General features: G+C 40.8%; 1 protein-coding gene across 1 annotated transcript in view; it reads left to right on the forward strand.

Annotated features, from left to right (window-relative positions):
- Nucleotides 1-13,014, forward strand: part of LOC135206782 (meiosis regulator and mRNA stability factor 1-like) — a 239,685-nt gene that overhangs the window by 137,789 nt on the left and 88,882 nt on the right. The window contains exons 20-21 of the mRNA XM_064238277.1: nucleotides 11,927-12,089; nucleotides 12,445-12,581. Of these exons, the coding sequence (XP_064094347.1) occupies nucleotides 11,927-12,089; nucleotides 12,445-12,581 (300 nt within the window). The remainder of the gene's footprint in view (nucleotides 1-11,926; nucleotides 12,090-12,444; nucleotides 12,582-13,014) is intronic.

Below are 13,014 nucleotides of genomic sequence, written 5' to 3' on the forward strand. Positions count from 1 at the left end.
ATTCGCTACTGTGGACTGATTTTGGTCTTGCTTTTTGATTTTTCTCAGTATGTCTGACTCTAATGTGAGTGTGAGAATGTGTGTGAATGTAGGCTGCAGGGTGAGGATACCGAAGGCTTCGGTTGATCCTCACACTGTATGTCGTAAATGTAGGGGGTTTCAGTGTTCTACTAATACCGGTCATGAATGTGAGGGATTAAATGCAGAAGAATGGAAGACTTTAACTTCTTATTTGAAGAAGTTAGAGAGGGATAGGGTTAGACGTTTGAAAGGTGTGAGTACAAGGCCTATTGAGCCTTTGATTGACCCTATATCTAATCCTGATGAGTTGGATTCTCCCTATATGTCAACTTCACAAGCTTTACTTTCAGAATCGGCCTCTGAAATCGCCGTTCCGAAAGCTACTATTCATAAGATGAAGTCCAAAATGGCGGACTTACAAGGTAAGGGTAGTGAAAGTGAAACGTTCAGTGAAGTGAGTTCTCCCAGTGTTGTGGAGGGGGCGTTTGATCGTCCCTGCGACGCTCCCAGGCCTAGACCTCTTCCAAGCTCCCATGCCCAGAGGAGAAGGAAAGTCGAAAGCCTTAAGGAGGTTGTGGGGAATCCCCAACGGTCAGATGTCCCTTCAGCAGGCTGTGTTTCGATTCAGGCTGCTCAGGGCCGCTATAGAAAAAGCGTCCTGTGAGAGTGTTTCTCCTCCTCTCCCTCTCCCTCACCTAAACGATGGTGGAAGGATGCGGACCTTTCTAGGCCTCTGAAACGGCATTTGAGAGAACCTGAATTGGATTCAAGCCCAGAGCGCTTCTCAGATGAAGCTCCCTCGTCTATTAAAAAGGCGAAGGTGGCGTCAGCGTCACCTTACATGGATGTAGCAGAATGCTTGCCTTCTACTTCTCCCCCGATTGAAGATGACGTGGGAGAAGCTTCATGGAAGATTCTCCTGGCTGTACAAGAACAGCTAGCCTCTTTGGTGGGAGTGTTAGCGAGAGATCCTCCTCGTAAGAAGGACGCTTTGCTTCCAATCAAAAAGACTCGTCCTCTCTCTCCTGCAAAACGAGAGGCGTCTTGCAGACGTGAAGCTTCATCTTCCAAACATACTGCAGAAGTTTTGGTTTCTAGATCGAGATCTAGGGAACCCTATGGCAGACACGTGACGCCAGATAGACGTGAAGCGTCTTACAGGCGCGAGGCGTCATACAGAGCGTCATATAAGCGCGAGGCGCCAGCCAAGGTTTTGGCGCTAGTCAGGACGCCAGTTGAGAGCGAGACGTCTTCCAGGCGCGAGGCGTCATCCAGACGTCAGCAGTCAGACAAACGCGAGGCGTCAGCCAGGACGCTTGGCGGACGAGAAGCGTCATCCAAGCGTGAGGCGTCATCCGTTTATGGAGTGAAGTCTAGGCTTTTGGTGCCTACCAAGAAGGAAGCTTCTCTTAAAGCTCAGACTTTGAAGAGGAAGGAATATCATTCCCTCAGTCCCTCTCCTATCAGGAGTTTGTCTCCCCCAGAGGAAAGATGTCCTGATTTATCTTCAGAGACTCCTCTAGACCCCGAGTTGGAGGAAAACTCGGAAGACGAGTATCAGGGAAGAGAAGGACTTTCTAACTATAAAGTTTTAACAGCCCTGCTTCTAGAAGAGTATGGAGACGATTTGACCCCTGCCGCTCCTCCTTCTCCGCGCGCTCTGTTCTCGAGCGCAAAGGCGAAGAAGTCTTCGTCTTTTCTTCGAATGAAGCCCGCCATTTCGATGAAGAGGGCTCTTCATTCTTTAAATTCTTGGATGGAGTCAAAGAAGGAGTTGGTCAGAACGGTCTTCTGCATGCCCCCAGCGAGACTCGCTGGTAAACGGGGCATTTGGTATCAGACGGGAGAGAATATGGGCATTTCTCTTCCGTCTTCGGCAGAAGCGAACTTTTCAACCTTAGTCGATGCATATTGAAGGCAAGGTTTGAACTCTGCCCGTGTGACTTGGGGCATTTCAGAGCTGGATCATCTCCTCAAGGGACTCTTCCATGTATTAGAAGTTTTCAACTTCTTAGATTGGTCCCTTGGGGTGATGTCCAAGAATGCCCATGATTCGGAAGGACTCGACCCAGAAGTCCTTCTATGTATTCTGTCTTGTATTGACAAAGCGGTACAGTTCATTTGAGATCTCCTCTTTATTTGGAGCAGGTCTTCTTAAGAAGAGGACAGTCTTTAGTGCCTTTTTGACGAAAGCTGTCTCCCACTCTCAAAGGGCAGCACTACTGTACTCTCCTTTATCGGACTTTTTGTTTCCTTCTCAGTTAGTGAAGGACATTTCTCGTTCATTAACTGAGAAGGCGACTCAAGACCTTCTTACCCAGTCAGCTAGGAAGAAACAACCTGCTACTGCGGCGGAAAAGAAAGGACCGAGTACATCGGTTCAGCCCTTTCGAGGTGGCCCGACCTCCAGAGCTCCCTCAAGAAGGAAGGCTCCTGAGAAGAGAGGTAGGTCTGCCTTTCGTCCCTTTAAAAAGGGAAAGTGATGCTTCTCTCCTCCAAGCACCAGTAGGTGCCAGGCTCCTGGGATTTGTGGAGTCCTGGGCACGTATCAACACAGACGCTTCATCAATGTCTGTAATAAGGAAAGGATATCTTATCCCTTTCCTGGACAGTCCTCCCCTGACTTCAACACCGCGGGAGCTGTCAGCCAAGTACAAGGATCCTGTGCTGAGGGATACTCTTTGATTGATGGTGGATCAGATGTGGGACAAGAGAGCGATAGAACTAGTACTGGATCAAAACTCCCCAGGGTTTTACAATCGCCTTTTTCTGGTTGCGAAGGCCTCGGGAGGCTGGAGACCAGTACTAGACGTCGGCTCTGAACAAATTTGTTCAGAAGGAGAAGTTCTCGATGGAGACTTCTGCCTCAGCCCTTGCGGCCATGCGACAAGGAGATTGGATGGTGTCTCTGGATCTCCAGGACGCCTATTTTCATGTCCCAATCTACCCTTCATCGAAGTACCACCTCCGTTTCATGACGGGGGGAAGGATCTTTCAGTTCAGAGCCTTGTGTTTCGGCCTTTCCACAGCTCCTCAGGTCTTCACAAGCCTGATGAATAATGTGGCGAGGTTTCTTCACCTCAAAGGTGTAAAAATATCTCTGTATCTGGACAACTGGCTCATCAGGGCCAGATCAGAGAGACAGTGCTTGGAGGACCTTGCGTTGACATTAAACCTGATCAGATCGTTGGGATTACTCGTAAACCTCGAAGTCACAGCTGACCCCCAGACAGAACTTAGTCTATCTGGGGATTCAGATGGATTCTCGGGGTTTTCGAGTATTTCCTTCGCAAGAGAGAATCGCAAAAGGTTTGCAGAAAGTCTCTCTTCTTAGAGAAGGAACAGACGTCGGCGAGGGAATGGCTGAGCCTTCTAGGGACCCTTTCCTCGCTCGAACAGTTCTTCCCACTAGGATGACTTCATTTACGTCCGCTTCAATTCTTCCTCAAGAGGTCTTGGAGTTGGAAGACCGGACATCTTTCAGACGCCTTTCCCATTCCAGTGGAGATGAGACCGCACTTGGAATGGTGGTTGCCCCCTCTGAAGGAGAACAAAGGAATCTCTCTGAAAATCCAGAACCCAGACCTAGTGTTGTACTCTGACGCGTCGGAGAAAGGTTGGGGAGCAACATTAGGCTCGAAGGAAGTGTCAGGCACCTGGGAAGCAGCACAGGTGTCTTGGCACATAAACTGCAAAGAGCTCTTCGCTGTACACCTGGCTCTGAAGAGTCTAGAACCTCTTGTTTCGAACAAAATAGTTCAAGTAAATGTGGACAACACCACAGCACTTGCCTACATTCGGAAACAAGGAGGGACTCGCTCCTTGTTCCTTTACGAACTTGCAAAAGATCTTCTACTTTGGACGTCTCAGAGGAACATCTCCCTGCTTACAAGGTTCGTTCAGGGAGAAAGGAATGTGAGGGCAGACAGGCTCAGCAGGAGGAACCAGGTCCTTCACACAGAGTGGACCCTACACGAAGATGTGTGTCAAGATCTCTGGTCTCTTTGGGGGACTCATGTGGATCTCTTCGCCACGTTCATCTCCAAAAGGCTGGCAGTCTTTTGCTCGGTCGTGGAAGACCCCAGAGCTCTGATAGTAGACGCCTTCCTGCTAGACTGGTCTCACGTAGACGTCTACGCTTTTCCTCCGTTCAAAATCGTGGGACTAGTGCTGAAAAAGTTTGTGGCTTCAAAGGGGACGAGGATGACATTGATAGCCCCCTTTTGGCCGGCACAAGACTGGTTCACAGAGGTGGTGAAGTGGATGGTAGATTTTCCCAGATCCCTCCCAAGAAGGATGGATCTTCTCAAACAGCCACACTTCCAGAGGTATCATCAAAACCTCCCCGCTCTCGCTCTGACTGCCTTTCGACTATCGAAAGACTCGTCAGAGCGAGAGGGTTTTCTCGTAAAGTTGCAAGCGCGATTGCGAGAGCCCGCAGAACCTCCACTAGACAAGTATATCAGTCCAAGTGGGAGGTTTTTAGAAGGTGGTGCAGAACTAAGAAGTTGTCCTCCTCCACTACCTCTGTAGCGGAAATTGCGGATTTCCTTCTATTCCTGAGAGAAGAATCTCATCTAGCTGTATCCACAATAAAGGGATACAGAAGTATGCTTTCGGCAGTCTTCAGGATTAGAGGATTAGATCTGGCAGATAACAAGGATCTCCACGATCTCATAAGGTCCTTTGAGACTTCAAAGTCTAAGGAACCGGTCCCTCCTAACTGGAACCTAGACGTGGTACTCAAGTTCCTGTCATCCGAAAGGTTCGAACCTCATCTGGCGTCGTTTCGAGACATCACTAGGAAATGCCTATTCCTATTATCTTTAGCTACGGCAAAGAGAATTAGTGAATTACATGCTCTGCAGGATAAAGTAGGATTCAAGGGAGACTCTGCTATTTGCTCGCTTAAAACCCTGTTTTTAGCTAAAAACGAGAATCCCACGAATCCCTGGCCTAAGTCATTCGAAGTTAAAGGCTTATCGAGTCTCGTAGGCAGAGAAGCAGAGAGGTCTCTGTCCTGTAAGAGCTCTAAAATTCTACCTTCAGAGAAAGCACCAGATGGGAGGCTCTAGGCAAGGTCTTTGGTGCGCGGTAAAAGACCCACAAGACTGATGTCCAAGAATGCTCTTGCATTCTTTGTGAGAAACGTCATTACAGACGCGCATAAGATCTGTCCTGACGAAGAGTTCCGACTGTTAAGAGTAAAAGCTCATGAAGTGAGAGCAGTAGCGACGTGTCTCGTTTCAAAAGAATGTCACTTAAAAACATCATAGATACGACATTTTGGAGATGCAACTCAGTATTTGCTTCTCATTACTTGAGAGACGTTCGTGTGACCTATGAGAAATTTTTTTCTCTGGGTCCTTTCGTATCGGCGGATACGATCCTGGGTATGGGAGCCAACACCAATCCTTAAGTATATACTTACCTTCTTTTTAGATATGTTCTAGAGTCTCTTCTAACAAAAAGGACTTGGTGCTGCACGGGCGGCCGTCTCTGTTGTTCAGTAAGAAACTCTTGTGATATCTAATTAGATGAGTATACATTTTTTTTTTTTTGAAATTTGTGTGTGTGCGTACAGTGGGGCCTCGTTATCCACGGGGGATAGGGCCCAGAACCCCCCCGTGATAAGTAAATACCCGTGTTATCCTGATACCCCCCTCAAAAATTGCTTAAAACTGCCTACTTTAATAGTTAACCCACCCAAGACCACTATTCCAATGTTTATAACTGCCTACTTTAGTTCAAACACCAAATATGTTTTCAACTATCACCTAAAACTAAATTCAAGACAGTTTTAAAGTTATTGTACAAAATTAGCCTTAAAAAATAAATGTAGTATATGTACTACTGTACATATGTAGCCTACTAGCCTAGGGATTACCGCTAGAAGCCTACATACGCATGGTGGGCCTTTTTTTTTTTACAAGGAAAGAGAGGATGAGTGGTAAGAGAACTATCAAAATATGTAAATCATATGGGTACTCACCAACAATCTATGTTGATAAAAGATGGCGACGATTTTGCAGTGCAATCCAGTAATATAATAACGATAATGCTACCAACAGTATGCAGCGAAACATCTTTTCCCTTCGTCACAACACGTTAATACTAGTATATTCCACGTAAAAACCTTCATCTGACCTTTAGGCGTCTTTCCCATAAGAGTAAAAGAATCAGGGCTTTTGGATGCCACATAATTAACTCGTTTATATGGGTACAATTTAAAGAACGCGCCGCACACCACATTTCATAACAACAACAACAAACAAACGTTTGTAGGCCAGTGTTGCCAACTGGGAATGGCAATTTCTTGCTAGATTTTGTTCCATAAAAGGCTAAAAAAAATCACATACCGTATATACTCGAATAACGTGCAATCTCCCATATCGTGCGACCCCCTAATTTTCACCAATAAACAGTGGTTTTGTGTTTTGTCATGTATCTCATGTATCATGCAAGTTCATAAGGTTGGTGGTTTAGCCTGCTAATGGCCGAGTCATTCAGATGTGTGCTGATGCTAGTCAATTTACGGTAATTTTCTTATTAATATCGAGAATTGAATAGAAAATCTCAAGATTAAAAAAAATCCCAAGATAATAAAATAATTGTAAAAATAACACGCCTTGGAGTCCTCTCTCTCTCTCTCTCTCTCTCTCTCTCTCTCTCTCTCTCTCTCTCTCTCTCTCTCTCTCTCTCTCTCTCTCTCTCTCTCTCTCTCTCTCTCTCTCTCTCAGGAATAAATATGTACGTACTGTAATTTGCAGTAAATGTGTAGACATTGTGTGCGTGTTTAAAAAAATGTGCAGTACACACACATTCCGATGTTTCGGTTTTTGGAATTTTTCAGATTTCGGAAATGTGAGGTCAGATGCATAATCAAACAAACACCACTACTGCAGCAAAAACATTTTTTCCCTTTACGTTTTTCATTATTGTTATTTATTAATTACAGTTTATTTAAATAAATATTAATATAATACTGTTAAATGAATGTGAGATAATTAAGATCACCTATAATAAAATAGTGGGACAATTAATACCATATGTTCACTAATAGGTATTATTTTCAAAACAAAACATTCCGTAAAAACACAAAAAATATATGTACATAACAATCAAAATATAATAATGTTTTGCAGTTCAACTTGTGAATTTTAACAATAAGTATGACTATATAATATATTTTACCATATCGATCTTCAAGTTGAAGAGACGTAAAATTCTGAGGATGGTCCGGGAAAAGGATTTGTACTTTGTGATTACGTATCGCTACAACACCATGTGGTATTTTCATACCACTATATTGATGACGCATCGCTACGACACACTGGTGTTTTTCATACCACCATACGTTAAAGTTAAAAACATGACATAGAATCGACTTTGCGACTTCGTTCACTTTGATATTTTTAACGATACAATAACTATCATTTGTACTACTAAAACCATCTTCACTTAAGTAATTTTTCGTAAGATATGTGTTGTTGCAAAAGCTAGCTTATACATAAAAGGCTTTTATAATTTAAGTCATCTTAGATATACATATGCACCCAAACTCATTGTGGGGAAATTTACTACTGTTTCCTCAGATATTGAAATACTTTAGCATCATTCAAACACTTTAATAATATAATGCATAAATACTAGGCTATACATATTTACATCGTATACAAATACTACATACAGTTATATACACATACTTTTATATACAAAGTTAACAGTTATATACACATACTTTTATATACAAAATTAATCATATGAGTAGTGATCAGACGACAGCTGTGCACTGGACTACGTACGTACTACTTGGAAGATAAAACGAACAAAAATGTTGTTGTTGTTAGTCGCCGGGATAGATTAACATTTTTCCAGAGATTAAAAAGCTGAATTTTGTTTTGGAGGTATGTCAACCGCGATATTATATTATTGTTTTCACGAAGGAATAATTATATAAAGAAAATTGAGTAATTTTTGCCGTCAGCAGTCAGAAAATCACGAACATGGTAACGTTCAAACCTAGTGCCATCCATGGCGTATGTCTATAAATAGAACAGAAGCAGAGGGCAGTCATTGGATAACAGATCTCCATGGCTACCAACCAACCAATCAGGTGTTAGTTATACTACTCTGTAATTTCTTAGAATGAACGATACACACACGAAGCTAACGATGATGTATGTGTTTTGCATACAGTACATAGTTTTAGTTTTTATTATTAGTGTAAGTATTTTACTGATTTCATGAAGAATAGAATGATTCCTTCTCATTACTTTGAATGCAAAATGGCTTGAAGATTCTTCCACAAAAAGAAGAGAAAAAAAAATTCCTTAGAAGATGATACCTATTTACTAACGCGGTTAACATACCTTCAAAACAAAATTCAGCTCTTTAATCTCTGGAAAAATGTTAATCTATCCCGGCGACTAACAACAACAAAATTTTTGTTTGTTTTATCTTCCAAGTAGTACGTACGTAGTCCAGTGCACAGCTGTCGTCTGATCACTACTCATATGATTAATTTTGTATATAAAAGTATGTGTATATAACTGTTAACTTTGTATATAAAAGTATGTGTATATAACTGTATGTAGTATTTGTATACGATGTAAATATGTATAGCCTAGTATTTATGCATTATATTATTAAAGTGTTTGAATGATGCTAAAGTATTTCAATATCTGAGGAAACAGTAGTAAATTTCCCCACAATGAGTTTGGGTACATATGTATATCTAAGATGACTTAAATTATAAAAGCCTTTTATGTATAAGCTAACTTTTGTAACAACACATATCTTACGAAAAATTACTTATGTGAAGATGGTTTTAGTAGTACAAATGATAGTTATTGTATCGTTAAAAATATCAAAGTGAACGAAGTCGCAAAGTCGATTCTAAGTCATGTTTTTCCTAAACGTGTTGACTTAAAGGAGAACGTTATTTTGGTTGTTTTATCACTGGCACAAACCCATAACAATGCAGTGTATGTATGATAATTCTAAACTATTATTCACTACCAAAATAACGATGATATTTTGTATTGAAAATTAATGTTACGTATATTCCAAACATTATTACTACGTAGCATGAATAGTACTATAAAAATTTCGAAAGATAATCTTGCTGTGAACGCTACCATAATTTGATTTTCATATACATACGTACATTTTGTCAGCTGGCTGGCCTCGCATAGATAAAATTGATTTCACTGATATGGAATTACTCCACGAATAGCCTTTTTATTATGAAGACATGACGATAATATATAAGGTAAAAAATGCTTTTATGTATTTAGTTTACGCTTCGTCGCCAATAACAAACAGCAATACTTACGATAATCTATGACAAATAGCGTTTGTATGACTTCATTGTTCAGAGAAGTTATATACGAATACTGCCAAAATAATAATGAAGTTCGAATTAATTTTAGCCTTAATGTTATTACTACTGTAATTACACTACCACTATTAAAATTTCTAAAAGTTTATCAAACAAAAAATGTCGCTTTGAACGCAACCGTATACATAAACCATTTTCGTACGTAAAGGTATATGCTTACATTTTGTGGCTGGCCACTCCGACGATAAGTTGAGTGCAATGATGTGGAATTATTCTTCGAATAGGCTATTTATTATGAAGATATGACTATAATATATATGGTAAGTATGGTTTTATTACCTTTATTGTCAGTTAATATCATAATGTGAATGTTTGTGTACGTTGGTGGTTATCGCACTGCAACTACGCTTCGCCTACCAATGAACGTCGTACATAAACCTTGAATAGGCTATTTATTTCGAAGATAGGACAATAATATATTAGATGAGAATGGTTTTATTACCTTTATTGTCAGTTAATATCATTATATGAGTCTTTAAATGAATGTTGGTAGTTATCGGACCACGGCCGAGGGTTAGCCTACCGAAAAACATCGCATACGCAACACAACAAACCCGTGATGCAGCGATTCATACCAGTGATGTAACATGAGAAACGGTCCAAGAAAAAACCCGTGATTAACTGGATCCGTGAATACTGATCCGTGAATAAGCGATGCCCCACTGTATTGTGCTTTTTGAGTTATGGTTGTTGTGAAGAGTTCGGGGGATAACTTGGAACAATCTTTATTTCTAACATGTGGTTAGGATCAGGTGGTCGGGATTGGTTGTATGCTCCTTCATAAGGTGTATTGTCATATAAGTGGATCAGCACCCATTGACAAAGTCCTTTCAGGCTCTGCCGAGTAAGCGGATAAGACCCCATCGGCAGACCCACAAGAACTCTTGGCCATAGATCATATATCTCGCTAAAGTTTCTTGAGGTGATGCAGACTACTGGGCAAACACCCACGAAGTCTACCACCTATCAGGTAGGAACCAAGGTTTTATTTATACCTACAACATATGTTGTTTACCTGTCTATTCCATAAGTAGCTGTCTCTTACCCTCCACCAAAGGGTGCCAATCAGCTATGTATATATCTGACAGGTAAGTTGATTGTATGAAAATGAAATTGTTATGATACAATAAAGTTTCATACATACTTACCTGGCAGATATATACGATTAATGGCCCACCCAGCCTCCCCGCAGGAGACAGGTGGAAGAGAGAAAATATGATAGAAAACAGGAATGGTTCCTAGTCCTGCCGCCCAGGGCAGGCTGGTAGATCACCTGACCTACCTGTAGCGAGTGGCGCGAAATTTGAATTTCTGTCGGGGACGACTGAGTCTTGGCTATGTATATATCTGCCAGGTAAGTATGTATGAAACTTTATTGTATCATAACAATATCATTTTGTTTGTGTACTTGAACTTTCCTCAGCAGGTATCCTGCGACGTTTTATTGGCACAGACACCACTCATTTCTGCAATTATGATGTCTGGCCATTGTTTCCCATGCCCATATCATGGGCATAGTAGCTTTCTCAAAACAACCATCAGGACAAGCAGGTCCAATTTTGCATGCTTCTACTTCTTAAAGTTAAGGAGTCTTTCAGCAAGTATAAGCCTTACCTTCATTACATGATATTTTAGCGATAATCATATTCCCAGCTCAACAGTAACTTCACTTGTATCGCTGTTAATAGATTCACCTTTACTAACAACGATAAAGAAAATATTTAATTGCCACAAAAATACTTATAAAAAGTGAAAACAATAACAAAGCATGATAGAATAGAAAGGTTGGGACAAATAGAAAGAAAAAGATAAAGTCTGTGTCCTGTCATAAAAGATAAGAGCAGGGTCAAGCCAAATTAGCCAATAGAAACTTTGAGCCCAGTCTGTGAGTTTTCATTGGTCGCCGAGACTCGGCAGGAGATAGAGAGATGACGAATGCTCATTCCCCCATACCCCCAGAACACACCACCCCTGGTGTAAAGGGACTGTGGAGAAACGCCCTTGTGCAAGCGAGTCTCTTGGCAGAAGTTTCTACGTCGTATAAGGGAGGAAAAGTACTTGGTGTTCAATGCATATTAGACCATAATGTTTCAAACCTAAGGTGTCATATGAAGTACTGCTAACTATTCGGCTGCGGTGACGCTTGCGTCCTTGCTTCACTGGGTGCCTCATATAATATAAACAAAAAATGGTATAATGTGACCAAGAGCAAGGTACTGTAGTTGACTGGCAAGAGGTTCAGAGGATCCTTGCTTGTGTGCTCAGGCATACTTGCTGAATACCATTTTCTCTCATCTTTTCAACAGACTTATACCCATGAATATTTTCATTGTGAAATGCTTTGTATTAGATTTAAATTGGTAATACAATAAAAGTAATTTTGATATTTGTATTATAGTTGTTCATACATTTTATTTGGTTTATGAAGTTTAGGAAAGAAATGTGTTCAAATGAAATTAATTTTTGATAATGATGCCTTGAATATATTCTTGGTAATTACAGGGGTTGCTTGTCGTCCAGCTACGTATGGTTTTCCCAATATTGTGGCTCTGGTTCAGTCTCTAGGAGATTTAGTTGCTGTCAGAGGTCGGGGAACAAAGAGGATCTTGGTGTTGAATCGTGATAATAGCTCATCACCACCTTTACCAAGTGTGCCAGCCTCCAGGTATGCTCTCACTTTTATTTTTATGGACGTTTGAATCACATTTTTAATGGTTTATACATTTCTACAGATTTAAGGACTTGAGAAATGGTTTTAGTGATAGTATAAGCATCCTCTGAAATGTAACAGGTATCATAATACTGTGCCTCGGATAAGTCAGCTTAAATGTTTATTCCCTGGTAGGTGCAGTTTTAAAAATAATTTTAGTAAGAATTAACCCATTAAATTTAAGGATACAGGTAAATTACTCATTGCAATTAAATTGGGCCATGTTAAAAAAAGAATGTCTGAAAAAAATTGTTCATTTTTTTTTATAGGTAAAATTTAGATCAATGATTGCTTTTCTTTTCATTTGCAGTAGTATCATCTATTTATCAAACACTGAGAATAGCAGTGTTGCTGGAGATGCGCAAGGATCTCAGCAGTCACAGATGAAGCCACCTACTCATAAAGTTACACCACCTCCCCAGTGTGACTACCAGCACTATGTACAAGGTAAAACTTTTGTATACTGCGACAGAAATGTTGTAGGTAATTTGATTTGGGGATATTATGAAATGGGCAAAATTAGATAAAGGTATATGTTAAGAATAAAGCTAATACATAAGTGAATCCTTTGCATTATAGTTTACTGCAGAAATTAAGTCATAAGCTGCAACTACATCAGTGGGGCACTAGTTTTATAAGTTGTTCTTAGACACCATACGTACTATGTATTTTTACAGATGATACCCTTTTGGGGATAATGGTGTCAGTACACCTCATGTGGTGTACTATAGGCATTACTAAAGGTGTTTTACAGCTTTTCCTTCAGCCCCTAGCTGCACCTCTTTTGCCTTTTACTTATCTCTACCCACTTGCTGCCTTCAGTCTTGCTGTCCAACCCCTCCAACTTTTTCTCCACCGTCTAAAGCATTAAGTGAAATGA

This window comes from Macrobrachium nipponense, chromosome 31 (assembly GCF_015104395.2).
Source record: "Macrobrachium nipponense isolate FS-2020 chromosome 31, ASM1510439v2, whole genome shotgun sequence".
In the NCBI taxonomy this organism is placed as follows: domain Eukaryota; kingdom Metazoa; phylum Arthropoda; class Malacostraca; order Decapoda; family Palaemonidae; genus Macrobrachium; species Macrobrachium nipponense.